This window comes from Microcaecilia unicolor, chromosome 4 (assembly GCF_901765095.1).
Source record: "Microcaecilia unicolor chromosome 4, aMicUni1.1, whole genome shotgun sequence".
Taxonomy (NCBI): domain Eukaryota; kingdom Metazoa; phylum Chordata; class Amphibia; order Gymnophiona; family Siphonopidae; genus Microcaecilia; species Microcaecilia unicolor.
In genome coordinates, this window is record NC_044034.1 from 297,835,493 (window position 1) to 297,855,148 (window position 19,656).

Here is a 19,656-nt window from a genome sequence, read left to right on the forward strand (position 1 = left end):
AAGACTACTCCGCACGTAAATTTAGGCACAGGCATTTATACCACGTTTTTGTTGGTGCAAATGTTGGTGCCTAAATTTATGCACGACCATAATGATCAAGTGTTATTCTATAAACCACGTTGAACTTTAGCCGTGGCTTACAGACTAACACTTAAGCATTTTTTTCAGCACTGATGTTTTAGGCGCTATTTACTGAATCTACCCATAAATCTTCTCTCATGTGTACATTATCCCACAAGTGTTTCTTTGCAAAGACTATGTGGCACATCATCCCTTGGATTCTATATATCGCACTGAGTTTTCCATGCGGAAATCGATGTGTATTCCATAACAATGCGCATAACTTAGTTAATAAGCTAATCAGCGCTGATAATTGGATGTTTACAAGCAATTATCAGTGCTAATTGGCATTAATTAGAATTTATGCATACTACTTGCTAAGCGTATTCTGTAACGTGATGGCATAAATTCTAAATCACATAGTTGAAAAGTGGGAGTGGTTATGGGCTTTTCTAAAATCTATGCGCGTTGTTATAGAATACACTCACTCCATGCCTAATTACGGCGTCAGGATTTACACCAGGTTTTAGTTGGCATAATTGACTGCAACTAAATTTAGTCTCATGGACCAGCGCTCGGTGTATTCTATAAAGTACCCCTAAATTAAAGCGTACTTTATTTTGTTACATTTGTATCCCACATTTTCCCACCTATTTGCAGGCTCAATGTGGCTTACATAGTACCGTAAAGGCGTTCGCCAATTCCGGTACAAACAAATAAAGTAATGTTGTGGTAGAATAAGGTACGTGTGTACAGACACATTAGGGAATTGTAGAGAGGAAGAGTTATTATATGTCCATTACGAGCTTTGGTTCCGTTGTGTTGCAGGATACAGGCATTTAAGTTGGGTCGGTAGGGTATGCCTTTTTGAACAGGTTAGTTTTTAATGATTTCCGGAAGTTTAGGTGATCATAAGTTGTTTTCACGGCTTTTGATAAGGCGTTCCATAGTTGTGTGCTTATGTAGGAGGGGAAAAGCTGGATGCATAGGTTGATTTGTATTTGAGTCCTTTGCAGCTTGGGAAGTGGAGATTTAGGTATGTTCGTGTTGATCCTGTTTTGTTTCTGGTTGGAGGTCTATGAGGTCTGTCATGTATCCCGGGGCTTTGCAGTAGATTTTTGAAAGCAATACGTTCTTTGATTGGGAGCCAGTGCAGTCTTTCTCGGAGGGGTTTGGCGCTTTCGAATCGCATTTGTCCAAATATAAGCCTGGCTGCCGTGTTTTGAGCGGTCTGCAGTTTCTTTATAATTTGTTCTTTGCATCCCACATAAATTCCATTGTAGTAGTCTACATGGCTTAGTACCATTGCTTGTATCAAGTTGCGAAATGTTTCGCTCGGGAAGAATGGCGTCATGCGTTTGAGTTTCCACATTTATAGAGTATGCTTCGATTTCCACACTGAAATCTCAGCACGATATATAGAATCTAGCCCCATATGTGCATTTATGTGCAGTGGCTTTCTTCTTTCCACCCTCCCATACAGGCTATGTTTGTGGAGTGATTTTTAAACTGTTGAACAATCAACATTTTCCCAGTCTCGGCCAGAGATTTCTGTACTTTAGGCCTCACAGTGACTTTCTTCAGCAGTTTCCTTAACCCCCAGTGTCAGGTTCTCAGGTTCAGAGCCCAGGAGCAAACGTGAGCCCTTGGGCTGCTGACGAGGAGCGACAGCAGCAGGCAAAACCCACCAACCAATGCTGGGCAAGCACACCGACACCGACAGGGACTGCAGGCACTGCCCAGCGAGCCGGAACACATGGACTGGAATCCCCCGGACTGGAGCACACCAGACTGGTCCACACAGCTTCACCTGCACTTAGCTACTAAGCCCCCCAGGAGTTGAGCTCCTGGGTTCAAGTAGCCGGCAGGACTTACTGGATACCGGATGACACAGGGACCAGGACTGGAAACAGAAGTGTTCCTAAACCTAAACTGATCTACGTGCTCCCAAGCCCTAAACCAGCAGGAGTGTTCCTAACAGTAAACTGACAAAAGGACTTCCTAAGCCCTATACTAAACAGGAGCTCCTAAGCCCTGCTCAAGAAAGGGACTTCCTAAGCCCTAAACTAACAGAGCAGGGAACTAAACACAAAGCTAACACAGGTGCTACTAAGCACCAAGCTACAAGCAGAGCTCTACACTAACAAGCTAAACACAAAACTAACAAGCTACCTAAGCACTGCTCTAGCAAGCTAGATACAAAACTAACAAGGTGCTTCCTAAGCACTACTCTGGCAAGCAACCAGAAGAGCTCCTAGCACTAAAAGGGAAGACAGGGGAGCCACAAGGAAAAAACAGGGAAGCTAACACATAAGCCAAAAGTGCTTCTAAAGCACCAAACACCAACAGCAAAGACTGCAATGCTCCCAATAGCACAAACACCAGAAGTACTTCTTACAGCAAACTCTGCAGTGTTCCTAACAACACCAAACCCTGAAGTACTTCTATCAGCAACAGAGCATCCAAAGCCCTACACACAGCAATGCTTCCAAACCAAGAGGGAAAAGCAGGGGAACCACAAGGGAAAAGCAGGAAAGCTAAACACACAAACACCAGTGCACACTGCACTAACACTAACCTGGACCTTAGCAAAATCAAGCAGGGAAACTAGACACAAAGTCAGAAGTGCACACTGCACCACCCTACCTAAAGTAAACACAACCGTTGCAAAGGCCCTGAAGGAAACAACACCACTTCCTTATCAAGGCCCTCCATGATGATGTCACACTCCCTAGACCTAGGCAAAAGCACACTGACCCAGAGAGGCCCAACCCACACCAATGCAACACCATGAAGCACTTGAAGCCAGTACACCCAAAGAGAGGTAGAGCTAACTCAGTCCACCCACACAGCTGTAGTAAAGTAAAACAATTAACCCCATGCTGCTGGAAGCTGCCAGCACAGAGAGAGAGAGCCAGCTCAGACAGGACAGACAAAAGAAACAGAAGCCAGCTAAGAAGCTGACCCCCAGGAAAGAGGTAAGTTTGAGAGGGGTTCTGACCCCAATCATAACACCCAGTTACTGATCAAGGCAGTGTCTCGATGGTACCAATCCATTTCTACTTTATAGTGATGGACCTGGCAGTGCTGCAAGGAAAAAATCAAAACACACTGAACTTTTCCTACAGTCTTCCCCAATCTATATCTATATCCCATAGTTCTTTTGGCAGCTCACATTTACTTCATACAAAAGAAAACTCGACTGTTTATCCAGGAGTAGTTGAATAAGCCAGATATTGTGACTAGACACAAGTGGGCTCTATTTAACTTATTATGGGCCTGGTTAAGGTAGCTTTGAAAACAAATCTAATTTGATATTCTATGACAAAAAGGGTGAAGTATTATTGGTTTCTAAAGCTGGTTTTTCATTTTCAAAGTATAAAGTATATTGTTTAGATAGTGAAACAAACTCCTATTTCAATGCATTCTGAATTATAATTTTTAGACAGCAGAATAAAAGGTGTGAAGAATTTTATAATGAACGGTATGTAACAAAGTTAACCAAATTAAAGAAACAAAATTCTTTCATTCTCCCAACACACTACAAGAGGAATATCAAAGCTAAAACTGATTTATTATTATTCTATCAAAAGAGATACATTTTCAAGTTCACCTTATTCTGATATACTAACATATCGATTAAAATAAACAGGATAGACTCCAGTGTCTGGAGAGCAGATACAGGAGAAATCACTTATGCCAAATGAGAATACAAACAAAGATCCACCAATCTATTGATTAGCAACACATTCAATATAGGGAACCCTCTGATAAATTTCTAACCACCTCGGAAGGAGCTGGTATGAGAGTCAATGAGCCCCATCCATTTGAAATATTCAATGCCAACAGTTCCGATTACATTTTGGTTCCTTTTAAAAGTTGAACTAGAGAGTTTGAATGATTTCCTGCTATTGTGGGCTTTGATAAAAAAAATTAGGTTTCATTGTTGTTTTAATCTGTACATAATGAATATTGTTTCAAAATCTAATTCATGTATGCATACCTGGGCACCTCTCCTCATGTGAAGAGTCTTTGGCTGATGGGAAGGAAACGTAGACTACTGGGATGCGCACAGGCGCTTCATCTCTGGAGACAGTAAAGTATGGCGCTTCCCTAAAAGCAAATTCAAACACATTTCATGACCTGCTCACAAGAACCCAGTAGCGCTATGGTCAAGAAATAAGATGAACTATTTTCTATATTCTAAAAAGTGCAATACCTAGCTTTCTAGCAAATAAATCAGAGGCATTGCCATTAAAAAAAACAAAAACTTGCAACTTTTAAACATTTGCCTGATATTATAGTAGAAGGGGGGAAAAAATCTCCTCTGCAGGTTTTGCCCAGTATCACCATCAATTCAGCTTTTAACTTTCAAAAAGGTTATAAATAGAAATCAAACAAAATAAAACATGGAAAAGAAAATAAGATGATACCTTTTTTATTGGACATAACTTAATACATTTCTTGATTAGCTTTCGAAGGTTGCCCTTCTTCGTCAGATTGGAAATGGACTAACACAGCTACCACACCTCTCAACTTTCAAAAAGTAGCAGTACAATCAAAAGCATTATTGACTTGCTTGTTTTCTGTTCCAAGAAAAAAATTCAACAAGGTAGTATAAAACTCCAACTTACAGTTTATCTAAGTTTTTATCAAGGTAAATGTAGTAGTTTGTTGCTTTCAATCCTAGTTCTTCCCTCGTTCCTCTGAGACCAACAAACAGGCTGAATCCAGCCAGCCCATGCTGAGCCCTGTTGAGCTGGGACTGTATCCCTGGAGTACAGGGTAAGGAAATGCTGTTAGAAGATAGAAAGTCAGCCTACTCTACAGCAACAAAACTCACTCAGTTGGGTTGAGTAAACCCCCCCCCCCCCCCCCCCCCGTGGCATCTAAACAACAAGGAAGTTCAACAAAATAAACAATATAACACAGAACCATTGTCTGGGGTCTTGGTCCTTAGGGCCTCAAACTACCCCCAAACCAAATAATCAAAGCCGCCCCCCCCCCCCAACAGGAAAACCCTCCCTCCCTCCCTCCCACCCTGCCTGAGAACTCAAGGTGTGCTAACTGTTCCTAAATAGTCAGCTGAGAACCGGTTCAAAACTTGACTTCATGCTTTAGGAGATATCTTCTGCAAATATGCACCCCAAACAGATAGATGAGCCCCCTGGGATTCCCATAACATTAACTCATGAAGCCTATTCCTACAATACCATATAGACAGAGGATAATTCAACCACCAGTGATTGAGAATGCACTTCCTCCCCAAGATACATAATTTTCCCAAAAATGAATTTTTCACCAATAGTCCTTGCACTCATAGTTGTAATGGGGCTAGAGAGCTACTTCAAGAGAGACCCGGAGATGGTGGTCAAGAACAGAATGGAAGTAAGCAAACAGGGCTGCCCAGAATACTTTAATTTCCTGCACTGCCACAATCCATGAAGGAACAAATTATCCCCAAGGGCACATTTCAGACAATGAGGGTATCCGCACATCCTGCAAACAACACTTACGTTTGAGAAAAATAAGCTCTATGAACTGTTCGAAAATGACATCCCTGCAACTCCGCACTATGTACCAACTGAGGAGTTGCCTGAAGGGCATCTTGAATACATGTAGTATATAACGTGTATTAAATCGCATAGTACTCCTCTTTTCCATCAACTACACTGGCTTCCTGTCCAGTATAGATGCATGTTTAAGATGTTATGTCTGACTCACAAAGTGTTACATCTCAGTGGTCCTGCCTACCTTGCCTCAGTTATAATACCTTATACCCCTGCCTGTGCCCTTCATTCTATGGATTCTAACCGGTTGGTTCTTCCCTGTCCCAGATTAGCATACTATGACTCAACTCGTTCCTCTGCTTTCTACTTCTTGGCACCCTCACTACGGAACTCACTTCCTCCTTGTATTCATTCTGAAATGTCATTCACAAAATTTAAGATTCTCTTAAAACTAATTTTTTTAATAGGGCTTTTAAGCCCCTGATTTAATAGTCCAGGGTTTACGGTGGTCTGTATGCCCCAGCAATTGAACTACCTGTGTCCAGACTTTTAGTAACTTTTAGATTCTTTTTAATATTTCAACGGTGTTTATTGATGATGTACCACGTCAAACAAAACCAATAAAGTTAAACATTTTGTAAACATTCAGTCATGTCATAATTGTACATATGCATCTAGTCTAACATCATCATCATTATTTTACATCCTTTCCTCCCCCCCAACCTCCCCTTTATTTTACTCCTTTACCTTTATCTACTTATTTCATGGTAAATATACTAGCAATATCTATTACAGGTCTTAACCGGTCCAAAATCCGGAGCAAATATCTGCTGGATGTCTCACTATCTAGGATGTATCCAATTTGTTAAGCACTGCACTTCTAGCCTTGTGGGAGATATTTTGTAAATATTTAGACCATATATTAGCAAAGATCTTTCTTTTCTTTGGGTTACCGTAAGCCTCCCTAGCCTCCCAGAGCATTAGCTCATGGAACCTATTTCTCCAGTTCTTTTAGATTCTTTTAAGGCGTGTGAGTGTTTTTCTTTTTTATTTGTCTTTTTCTTTCCTATCTTAATTTTGGTGTTCCTTTCCACCCTCTGAAAATTAGTTATGTTCATTTTGGTACTGTTAGCCTCCATGATCTATACCTAGAAATGGCGGGATATCAAACATTTTAATAACCATAAACATAATGTGCAGTAACCAGTTAATGCACATTAATAAAGAGCACTCTTAGACTGTAAATCCTATGGACAGGGAAAATATCTATTGTATATGAATGTACCTCACCCTGAGTTGGGGTTCAGAAAGATGAGTAATTAATTCTAAAATCTGTTTCGGTGTTTCCCAAGCTTTCTGATTACTGCTCACATCAGACTGTCCTTGAACGGAGCTGGGGGCAACAATTTTTGTTTGATTTGCTTTAAGCACCGAAAGATATTCACCTGGTAGGAGCTGCAGTTTTGGAGATAAAAGGTGCTTGTAAGTGTTAAATAACCCGGCATCTGAAATCACCACAGGAGCAAACACATTCACCGGCTCTGGATACTTTTTTGAAATTACAGTAACACCTAGAATTGAAGCAGGAAAAAGTCAGACTGGGATTTCTTGGTTTGCCTCTATTAGCCCTGCCTGGTGGAGGACTGTGAACTGGTTCAGACCTGAGTTATATCATCTGGGCCATGAGTTGGCCTAGGCTGGGGACTGCAGCAAGGGCGTAGCTAGGTGGGACCACAGGGGCATGGGCCTCCACAGATTTAGCCCTGGCCCCCTCTACTTTGACACCCCCCCCCCCCCCCCCCGCCAGCCAAAGTCTTCTTTAGCGCCAATCTCCGGCGCGTTCGCTGATCTGTTTCTGTGAGTCCTGACTCCTGACATCCTGCATGCACGTCCTGCATGTACGGACATACATACAGAACGTCAGGACTCACCGAAACAGATCAGCGAGCGCGCTGGAGACAGACGCTGAAGACGACTTTGGCGGGGGTTGGGGATCCCCGCCAGCAAAAGGTACCTGGTGGCAGCGGGGGAGGGTCGGCGGCTGGGGGAAGCGGGCTAAAATGTGCCGCACCTCCGGCTCTGGATCCCCTCCCACGCCCCTGGAGAGGTAGAATTCACCCAGGGTGGAGTTACATATCTCAAGAGTGCCACCTGTACCTGGAAACTCTCCAGATTTCACCCTGAGAAATTTGAATGAATTCTCCAGTCTCAGGGGAAAAACACTAGAAAGCTCAGGGAAAAGCCCCCTACTTTTCTGGTAGCATACAAGGAACTTGAGGGGAGGGGATGGAGAAAGGTTGCTCTGCAGTGTCTACTGTCATACCTCCTTTGCTCCTTTGTCAACAGGCAGCATGTGGGAAGAAACAGGCGAGGAGACACAGATCAACGTGCCCCTCTCTGTGGTTCGAGGTCTTGCTCCTCAGCTGAGTGAGGGAGCAGGAAGAGAACACCTCATTGCACAAGTCAGGAAACTGCATGTGATTTATGGCAAGGTTGAAGGGGAAGGATTGAAGACAGACAGTTGATACCCATGCTTCTCTCTCCTGCTAATTAACAGCAATCTCAAGACGAAAACACAACTCTCATGCTCCTAGGTATGGTGACATCTAGTGGTCAGACCTGGGACTCATAATTGCAGAGTTCCAGAAGGGGCCATGCCCAGTGGCGTAGCAAGGGCGGGGGGGGCGGTCCGCCCCGGGTGTCAACGGGTGGGGGGGGGTGCTCCGCTCCATCCATCCACACACCCCCCTTGTCATGGAACCACCTCCCCCCGACGCAGTCCCCACCTGCCAACCAGGTTCCAGCTCCGTCCACCCCCAGCGTGGTGCTACCCCCCCCCCCCCCACGCAGTCCCCACCTGCCAACCAGGTTCCAGCTCCGTCCACCCCAGCATGGCGCCTCGCATCTGCAGCGCTGCTGTAAAAAGAAGAAAATCGCCTCCTCGTCGGCCCTTCCCTCACTGTGTCCCGCCCTCTGACATAACTTCCTATTTCCTCGAGGGTGGGACACAGAGTGAAGGACCGACGATGAGGCTATTTTCTTCTTTTTACAGCAGCGCTGCAGATGCGAGGCGCCACGCTGGGGTGGACGGAGCTGGAACCTGGTTGGCAGGTGGGGACTGTGTCGGGGGGGGGGGGGAGGCGGCGTCACGCTGGGGTGGATGGAGCTGGAACTTGGAAGGCAGGTGGGGACTGTGTCGGGGGGGGGTGCGCAGTGGCAATCCGCTCTGGGTGTCAGGCAACCACGGAACGCCACTGGCCATGCCCCCCAATCCAGATCATTTCAGTGCCAAGACTGAGTATGTAGGAATGTGGGGGGGGGGGGAGGGGGCAAGGTAGTTATGAATAAAGACTCATGGCACCAGATCCCAGGTCAGGTTCTAAAGCTTTCCCTATCTAGGGCATGTCAGATTCATAAAAAAACACACTGTAGAGAAAATGCAAATAGAATTTCACTAAACTATTATGGAGCCACTATTCAAAGGCATTTATCTGATTAGCATTAGCAGGTGCTACTAACCAGATAAGTACGGCGAGAGGGATATTCAGCAGCACTATCCAGACAATGCCAGGGCGCTGTGGGCAGGGACAGAGGTTTTTCAGTAAGAGGCCATTTTCAGATCGCTAACCACATAACTGTTATCCAGGTAGTCTGAATATGGCTACTAACACTTTGGGTTAGTGCTAAAACCAGATATTCAGCGCTGGCTGTTATCCAGGTACTGGCATAGAATATCCAGTTTTTTTGTTAACCATGGCAGCTAGCGGTTTTCTTAACTGGACTGCTGTGATTGAATGTTGAGCCCTATGTAATTAACTGTTGGATGTTACACAGTACCAGAAGGGCTAAGTTTCTGTGTCTCGGAGAATAATGAGATGAAAACTTCCACTGAAGGAAAAATAGCAGTATATTTGTGAGGAAAGCAGAATTAGTTCTCATGTCCTCTCTGCTCCTTAATATGGAGATTCTTTCATTAGGCTTCTAACTCCAAGAGAACGTAGAGAGGTGAGAGACAGGGCCTGCATTCTCTGAATCTAACACTACTTTTTTTTTTTTTTTAATATTGTTAAATAACATGTTATGTAAGTTCCCAATTTAGCTTACCAAGTTTGCGTTATTAGCTTTCTTTCAGGTCTAGATCTAATATGAAAATATTCAAGTTGAAATACTAAAATTAAAGAAACTAACGTAACATGGAAGGCATGGAATAACTTACTGGTTTTCTATATTTCAGCCCAGGGCCAGATTTAAATTTTAGGTGCCCACAGGCATAGCTATATGGGTACTGGTTTAAATACCAATCTAATCAAATAGTGAACACACAGCACCAACCAGTGTAGTGTACAACATCCACAGCACTATGGCATGAAAAGTGTTAAAATCCAATAACACATACTTCAATTATTTGAGCAAAATAAAGAGACCTCAGCAACCATGTCAGAAGCCTATATTTGTCTTACCCCAATCAGTTCCACTGTCATTCATTGGTCATCTTTAAAAAAAAAAAAAACAACTCTCTTTTACGCAAGGTTCAATAACACCACCAATTGTTAACCAGCAAGAAGAGAATGGATTAGTAGACCCCTGAGGAAGCCAGCAACATTGAGTAAAATGTGTGTTTTTGCTAAGCAGTTTGTGATTGAAGCATTGCTAGTTAACAATTGATGGTGTTACTGAACATGAGCACTACATTAGAGAATGACATGAGGACAAAGTTTGTCCCTGTCCCATCTCTGCAGGCCCTATCTCTGTCCCCTCCCTGTCCCCATGGGCTCTGTCCTCATCTGCAGAGGCCTTAAACACTTATGATTTTAAATTTAATTCTTTTTATTAAAGTATTATGATAAGTATGAGGCTGTCCTATCCGGGGTAGGCCACTAGAGGGCGCAAGGAGAATAGATGGAGGTCGCTAGGACCGGGGAGAGCCCTGGGAGGTCCACAGGTGTAGGAGGTTATGGGCTGGGTCCTGTGTAGCTAATTAACCGCTTTATACCCCACCTGAGTTGTGAAAGGAAGAGAAGAGAGCTGGCAACTGAAGAAGAGAGATCCCCCTGGAAGATACTGGCTAACCTTATGGACTTGTGGTGGACTGGGTGTCCAAAGGAGATAAGCAGGCTGAAAATCCTGGGGTAATAAGGCCCTAAAGCATTAGTGTTGGACGGTGAGTCCTCGTCCTCAGTACTTATAGAACTGTGTGTTCAACGGAAGGAGTGTGTGTCCCAAGTACTGGTAAAGAACTGTATGTTCAAAGTGAGGACTGTGTGTCCAAAGTACTGAGAGAAGTAGGCTGCAAAGCCTGGGGTTGGGAGTCCCCAAAGTATTGAAGCTAGTACTAAGCCCATGTATCTGTGTGGGGAGGCTCAGTGTGAAGACCTATGAAAGCATAAAGTATTAAGCTAGAAGAAATGTGCCCAGGGCTGGAATAAAGAGTTGCCTGAGAAATATGCAGTTGGTGAGACCTGTTTAATTTGCTTAGTGGGAAGCAGGTCACCCTGAGCGAGAAGGGGTAGCACACTAATTTGCATATGATCTGCATATTGAGAACCAGGTCACCCTGAGTGAGAGGGGGGATATCACAGTATAAAAAGGAACAATATTCTGTACGATTGTTTATAATTCATAAACAGAAAACAATAACAATCCAAGATGGAGTTCTGAAACGTATGTGCACTGCAGCAGCTCCTGACTACCAGTTGGTATCCTAGAACCTGGGCTTTCCTTAGAACCAGCAATGGGGAAAAGGAAAACTAACATGCTCACCTCCACGAACCGGGTAGTGTCTTCCACCATGCGACAGGCAACCCTGGATGAGATGGTAACGCGAGCGCTGGGACCCCCGATGAGCACCTTGATGAAACCAACTGAAGATCGGGAACATAGTATAGAGGGAGTTACATTGAGTCCTCCCTCGTTTACAGCCCCCCCCCCCCCCGAGAACCGGAGATGTAACAGTGTTGTCGGAGGAGCAGCAATCTGGTGCACCCGAAGGTGGACAAGCCCCAGTTGCTGCAGGAGGAGGCCCCGTAGCTACTTCCTCTCCTGTGGGAACAACTATTTTGCGAAGACAGGGTTCACATTCCCTGCCCTCGCTATCGCCTTCACAGGATATTCTTTCCGGAGGTAACAGAGAATGTGTGAGACCTGCTGTAGTTACATTAGAGAGTCTATGGGACGCGATACAGGGATTGAATTCTACTTTGCAGCAGATCTCTGTTTCCACTCGAGGAGAAATGGCGGAAATGAAACAAACTCAAGATCAGCTTTCTGGTAGGCTCGATACTCACAATAACAAAATAGAGGTACTTGAAAATGAAGTTCACTTTAAGAACTTTGCATCGATAGTTTCAAAAGATAAAAATTTCCAAACTCGAAAAATCGAGTATTTAGAAAATCAGATTAGGAGAAATAACTTAAGACTATTGAATTTTCCTAAATCACCTCTAGTTTCTGCAGTATGGAAGTTTTACATATTTCTTCTGATAATTTTCCACCTATAACAAGGATTCAATATATTACTGGTATAAGAAATGTGAGGAATTCTTCCCAACCTGATCTGAATCTAAGTGAATTTCTTGAAAACTCATTGGAAGTAGAAACTGAAATGACCACTATGCTGGTAACGTTTGCTCTTGAACTTGAATGTAATAATATATTTAAATTGTATTTCCGTCATATAAATGATAATTTCCTAGGATCAAGAATTCAAATGTTTCCGGACCTATCGAGGGATACCCAAAAAAGAAGGGAAGAATTTCTGCAATTAAAATCAAGAATGCTTAGCTTAGGTGGAACTTTTTTGCTCAAGTATCCCTGTAGATGTGTTATTTCTTTTAATTCTTCAAATATCTTTTTTGAACCTGGAAAATTATTAGAATTTATTACAAGTAAAGAGTAGAATAGAAATCCCTGATTGTAATACTATGCATCGGCTGTGCTTATTGAGGGAGCCTTCTGTTTTCAATTGTTCATTAATACTATGTAAATTTTCCTTGTTCTTGGATCATATACGGGCTCATTTTCAAAGCACTTAGCCTCCCAAAGTTCCATAGAAACCTATGGAACTTAGCCTCCCAAAGTGCTTTGAAAATATGCCTCTTCGTGGACTAAATATTGAAATAGTTTTCTTCATTTAATATTATAAGAGAATAATATTTCAGAATTACTATATGTTTATGTTATGACATGAATGTAAAATGAAAAATTCATAAATAAAAATATTTAAAAGAAAACAATAAAAGGTGCAGTGAAGGGCAACTAAAATGATAACGGGGATGGGACAACTTCCCTATGAAGAAAGACTAAGGAGGCTAGGGCTTTTCAGCTTGGAGAAGAGACGGCTGAGGGGAGACATGATAGAGGTATATAAAATAATGAGTGGAGAGGAACAGGTGGATGTGAAGCGTCTATTCACGCTTTCCAAAAATACTAGGACTAGGGGGCATGCGATGAAACTATAGTGTAGTAAATTTAAAACAAACCGGAGAAAATTTTTCTTCACCCAACGCGTAATTAAACTCTGGAATTCGTTGCCGGAGAACATGGTGAAGGCAGTTAGCTTGGCAGAGTTTTAAAAAGGGTTAGACGGTTTCCTAAAGGACAAGTCCATAAACCGCTACTAAATGGACTTGGGAAAAATCCACAATTCCGGGAATAACATGTATAGAATGTTTGTAAGTTTGGGAAGCTTGCCAGGTGCCCTTGGCCTGGATTGGCCGCTGTCGTGGACAGGATGCTGGGCTTGATGGACCCTTGGTCTTTTCCCAGTGTGGCATTACTTATGTACTTATAACAACGAGCAACTATAATAACCCCCCACCACCAACCTCTATTCTTCCAACCCCAAGAGCTGATTTCTACTGCCCCAAGGAACCCTAATCCACCTTGTTAAAATGCCCAGTGGTACAAAATACAACCCGTTCTGTGTGCCCTAGTGGGGGAGAAATATGCCCTACAAAGCTCTGTTATGATTTTTTAATCTGTGGATGAATAAGTCATCAACAATCTCAGGATTCAGTCTAGCTCTCTAGTCTTTCACAATCCTTCCTGCAATAGAAAATGTCTTTTCAGAAGATGTGCTGGTAGCAGGAATACACAGGATCCTCTGTGCAAATTTTGCCAGTTGTGGCCAGCACTTTTGCTTGTGTTTCCAAAAAATGAATACATTGTTGTCTGCATCTCTCGAACATAAATAACTGTCCAATTCATTAACAGTCTTCAAAGTAGAGAATGACACAGGGACAAAGCTTGTCCGCCATCTGGCTCTGTCCTCATCCCCACCCTGTCCCTGTGTGCTCTGTCCCTGTCCCATTCTCTACACCCGTGTTTCCCAAGTCCAGTTCTGGAGTACCCCTTGCCAGTCAGGTTTTCAGGATATCCACAATGAATATGCATGAACTTGATTTGCATACACTTCCTCCATTATATGCAAATCTCTTTCATGCATATTCATTGTGGATATCCTGAAAAATTGATTGGCAAAGGGTACTCCAGGACCGGACCTGGGAAACACTGCTCTACACTACATGTAAAAGAGTAGCACACACAAGAATAAATGTTTAAAAATAGTTTTGTTTTTAAAAGATGACCAATGAATGACAGTGAAACCGACTGAGGCAAGACAAATATAGTCTCCTGACATGGTTGCTGAATTCTCTTTTTCTTACTTTTAAATATTTGAAGTGTGTTTTATTGAATTTCAACACTTTTCATAGTGCTGTGGATGTTGTTGTAGACTATACTGGTTTGAATATTGCTGGAATCCATTGAGTGCAGGCGGTTATATTGTACTTGTACTGACTATCTGAGCATAAAAACCTGCAGTGGCCTTCATTTTTAAAAATGCTGACTACCATAGGTTGAATACTGGGGGGAGGGGGCAGATTTTGAGAACCAGTCTAAATGTTTTTAATTTTCATCATGCAACCACACTCACCATATGCTTTCCCTTCCTCATTTACCAAGATGCTTTGCACGGACGCTCGAGCAAAAACAGCACCCCCTGCCCTCTTTATGACTGGAATGATGTGGAAGGCAATCTCGCTGGCACCCCCTCTTGGGTACCATCCACCCTCCAGGTAGTGGTCGATGATTATGGCGTGAACAGAGAAGCTGGCCTGTCTCGGGAACACTCCTGTAGGAGAGGAAATGGATGGATGAAGAAATAAAGAAATTTAAAAAAAAAAACCCACAAATATTACATGAGCAGAATAAAAGTCACAAAGAGATCAGGAGGAAGGAATCAGTTACAGGCACAGAGATGACAATTCTGTAGAGTTCCGACATTAAAAAAACCCAAAGAAAGAGACTGGCTGGCTGGATTCTTGGCTGATAGGATACATAAACTGAGATATAGCAGTGTGTTCTACTTCAAGTTTAATCCTCCCATTTATAAGGGGAGTAAGTACAGCAGATCACATAAAGCAGAGGAAGAGGTGCACTGCTGGCTAGGATATGTTAGTCTCGGAGAAACTGAACCTACAAATGGATACAGCTGAGACATGTTCTAAAGCATGTAAATTTATCTAGAGTTCATGCTTTAGAACATGTAGTTGTTTGAGTCTATTCTATGTATTTTAATAGGTGTCCACATGCATCTGTGACCAATGTAGAACAAGGCTTGTGTTATAGAAGCAGACTGGACACACCGAGTTCTGTGGTTCCACCAGTAGGTCCATTGCTCTTTTGTTATATTAGTATTTAGTTTACTGGACCAGACAGATTTAAGGACTTGTAGGTTTTATTCTTTAGTTTCCATTGTGATAATCTTGTACCAATTGGACGCATCATGCTTTGTTATCTGTGTTTATGCGCAGATTGAAAATAATGTAGGTTACTTTGCAATCCTAAAATGTCAGCATTGTCAACATAAAGCTGTGATTATATATATATATATATATGCATCACCACACTCTCAATTAATGTTATGTTTGATATTAATGTGTAATGTTTTATATTTAAAAATACCAATAAAAACTATTGTACTAAAAAAAAAAAAATCTACAAATCCAAAGATGCAATGGTGGCAAAACTACAATCGTGTCAGTCTACCCCAATGACATGGAGTCAACTTGTAGCTCTTTAGTCTAGTGTGGCAGAATTTGATACGAAAAAACTTCCCTCAAATTAAAAAAAAAAAAAAATCAGCAAATAAACACATTCTACTCTACAGTATGTGATGTAATCAGGGCTTTTTGTATTTAGGGGTCCTGAATACCGGCACCTTTTCCATTGTCTGCTTAAAATTGACCCATGGATCCCAAGTTTTAATGAAAGAGCTCAGGGTCTACACACCAATTCTGCCTTGTCATAGGTTCTGTAACTGGTTGCAGGGGGTCTGGCTATTGTGGGATGGATCCCTCAGTGATTACCCTACCCTCGAAGGGTGGACTAGTATTTGAATACTGGTACCTTTTTTGCTAGAAAAAAATGCACTGGATGTAATAAAGAAAAGCTGTACTCAGGATATTGATAAAGTGTGACTGGTGGAATGAAAGAATGAAGCCTTACCATAAGTGAGAAAGATGTACCCAAATATTGCTTTAAGTTCTTCATTCTGAGTCAGCTCATTGATCACTTCAGTGAGACTTTTGGATGACATCTTGAAGAAAGGGGACAGCCAGTTTACAAGGCCTGTACGAATGAGGAACCTGGCCCAGGACAAAGGAATCATTTTCAAAATGACCATATCCCCTGCTCTGTTAGAGACGGTCTGCAACAAAAGACACCTGTAAGTAGAAAGGTGGAACACGGCACCATTTACCAGCTATAAGAGACTTGGTATGATCAGTGGACTGCCACATTAGCCTAGCAGAACTGCCAGCTCTTCCCCTTATGAGGGAAACGATCTGAGATCTTTCGTCAATCCCTCCTTTTTTCCCTTCATTTGTTTTTATTACAATTTTGAAAATTTTCATTCCAAAACACATATCAAGTAATGCAAGTAATTGCAAACAAAGAAGCATATAAGGACAAATTATCTCCAGCAAGTGAGAATCATTGCTGCACAAGCCCACATTGAGGAGAACTACAAACTTCTATCCAAAGAACAAACCACAAAAATCATGGAATACTTAAAATGCTGCTTACAGACTACCAATAATGTATTAAAAGACCTATCATACCCCTGCCCCCCCCCCCTTTAAGTCACCGTCAACTAATTCTCTATTGTTGTAAACAGGATATTGGCTTGACCCGATATAACAAGCCTTGTGTTGTTAAACTTCATCCAGTTGATTTGCTATGATTTGGTACTGGGGTGGAGGCTTCTTCCTCATCCTCCTCTGCTGTCCTGGGCCTGACTGTTCCTTTGAGCCACACAGACCTCCATACAGCCACGTGGCTTAAAGGAATTGCTGGGGACCAAGGCGGTAGAGAAGGCGGAAGCAGTGTGCGGCTGTACAGTTCCTCTTTCTTGCCACACTGTAGCGATTTGTGTGCAGTTAGGCAGAGAGGAAGGGAGGGATGCAGCCAGTTGGAAAGAGCAGATTCCGTGCTGGTGCTGCACTCCGCATCAGCAGACTTCACAGCATTCTGTATGGAAGAGGCAGAATTTTGCACAGTCTGCAGAGGAGGAGAATTCTGCATTGTGCAGTAGTGCAGAATTCCCCCAGGAATAAACACATCAGAGCCATACACTCCAAGCAAGACAGAATCAGATGGTGATGAAGAGACTCTAGGTTCAGTGCAAGAAAGAAGTACAAAGCTGTGGAGAAGCCCTGGATACAGAGCATTGTACCATCATAGGAAGGTTGAATGTAGAGCAAAAGAGAAACATTAAATAGTCCATCAGGAGCAGCACTCAGCCACAGATGTCCAATTCCATCCCTCTGCCCTGAAGATACTGCACTGCTTAGCTTACATAGACTATGTTGTGATCATTTTAACCATCCCATGGTTTGGGGGAAAATTACTCGTCCTGGGGGAGGTTTACTTAGAATATGTTAGCAAATAAGGACTATTTGTACCTCCCTACTGTGCAGTCACAGGTCTTGCTCCATACTTAAGTCTTCCTATTTTGGCTCCAAATGTTATTCATTATTATATAACTTGTTTGTAACCTGCTGAGGACCTGGGATTGGTGGGATATAAGTATTTTAAATAAATACATGAGTATTTGTGTGGGGAAATCTTGCCTGACCAATTTAATTCAATTCTTTGAAGGAGTAAACGAACATGTGGACAAAGGGGAGCCGGTTGATATTGTGTATCTGGATTTTCAAAAGGTGTTTGACAAGGTACCTCATGAAAGGCTACAGAGGAAATTGGAGGGTCATGGGATAGGAGGAAAAGTCCTATTGTGGATTAAAAACTGGTTGAAGGATAGGAAACAGAGAGTGGGGTTAAATGGGCAGTATTCACAATGAAGAAGGGTAGTTAGTGGGGTTCCTCAGGGGTCTGTGCTAGGACCGCTGCTTTTTAATATATTTATAAATGATTTAGAGATGGGAGTAACTAGCGAGGTAATTAAAATTGCTGATGACACAAAGTTATTCAAAGTCGTTAACACGCGACAGGATTGTGAACAATTACAGAAGGACCTTACGAGACTGGGAGACTGGGCGGCTAAATGGCAGATGACGTTTAATGTGAGCAAATGCAAGGTGATGCATGTGGGAAAAAAGAACCCAAATTATAGCTACGTCATGCAAGGTTCCGCGTTAGGAGTTACAGACCAAGAAAGGGATCTGGGTGTCGTCGTCTAATATGCTGAAACCTTCTGCTCAGTGTGCTGCTGCGGCTCGGAAAGCGAATAGAATGTTGGGTATTATTAGGAAAGGTATGGAAAACAGGTGTGAGGATGTTATAATGCCGTTATATCGCTCCATGGTGCTACCGCACCTTGAGTATTGTGTTCAATTCTTGTCGCCGCACCTCAAGAAAGATATAGTGGAATTGGAAAAGGTGCAGCGAAGGGTGACTAAAATGATAGCGGGGATGGGACGACTTCCCTATGAAGAAAGACTAAGGAGGCTAGGGCTTTTCAGCTTGGAGAAGAGACGGCCGAGGGGAGACATGATAGAGGTATATAAAATAATGAGTGGAGTGGAACAGGTGGATGTGAAGCGTCTGTTCACGCTTTCCAAAAATACTAGGATTAGGGGGCATGCGATGAAACTACAGTGTAGTAAATTTAAAACAAATTGGAGAAAATTTTTCTTCACCCAACGTGTAATTAAACTCTGGAATTCATTGCCAGAGAACGTGGTGAAGGCGGTTAGCTTGGCAGAGTTTAAAAAGGGGTTAGACGGTTTCCTAAAGGACAAGTCCATAAGCCGCTACTAAATGGACTTAGGAAAAATCCACAATTCTGGGAATAACATGTATAGAATGTATGTTTGGGAAGCTTGCCAGGTGCCCTTGGCCTGGATTGGCCGCTGTCGTGGACAGGATGCTGGGCTCGATGGACCCTTGGTCTTTTCCCAGTTAGGCATTACTTATGTACTTAATGTTCTCCAGTGGTGCTGGGACAGAACTGCTCTCCCACAGCTCTGAACTTAGGGGTCCATATACAAAGTTGCAGTAAGAAGTGGCCTGAAGTAGCATGGGTGCGTCTTTTGTGTGCGCACTGGGCTACCTTTTATCATGGATGGGGAAAAAAACTTTTTTTAATGGGCAGGAAAAAGGGCATGCATAAAAATTAAAACTAGCGTGTGCCTATTTACAGGCAGAGTCCTTACCGCCAGCCATTGACTTAGCGGTTAAGGGTTCACTTGCTACCTCCACGCCAACATGGCTATGCTGCCAATTACTGCTGGGAACACCCTCATGGTAGAAAATAGAAAAATATTTTCTACTGTGGGATTCGGCATGCTCCAAACTCAGAATTACCGCCAGGCGCACGCGCTACCCCAACAGTAGCCCTCCTGCAGCTTCCTAAAAGGGCTCCTTAGTGAAAAGTTCTGAGTGGGTGTGACCCTTCCTGTGCAGAGTGGTCTCCTCAGCACCTCGGTTAGTTGTAAAGCTGCAGAAGGAAAAAAAACTCTCGTATCATCTTAGTCTTTGAACAGACCACATATTTGACTACGAGGGATTAACTCATATGGCCAGAGTGCAAATCTCTCTCATGAATATTCATTATGAATATCCT

The 19,656-nt window shown here is 42.8% G+C and overlaps 1 protein-coding gene across 2 annotated transcripts in view; it reads right to left on the reverse strand.

Annotated features, from left to right (window-relative positions):
* Positions 1–19,656, reverse strand: part of LOC115469283 (all-trans-retinol 13,14-reductase-like) — a 50,933-nt gene that overhangs the window by 11,580 nt on the left and 19,697 nt on the right. For both annotated transcript variants that reach the window (XM_030201778.1, XM_030201779.1), the window contains 5 exons: positions 16,077–16,278; positions 14,503–14,700; positions 7,016–7,141; positions 4,695–4,833; positions 4,064–4,173 (listed from right to left, as the gene is read on the reverse strand). In XM_030201778.1, coding sequence (XP_030057638.1) covers positions 4,064–4,173; positions 4,695–4,833; positions 7,016–7,141; positions 14,503–14,700; positions 16,077–16,278 — 775 coding nt within the window. The remainder of the gene's footprint in view (positions 1–4,063; positions 4,174–4,694; positions 4,834–7,015; positions 7,142–14,502; positions 14,701–16,076; positions 16,279–19,656) is intronic.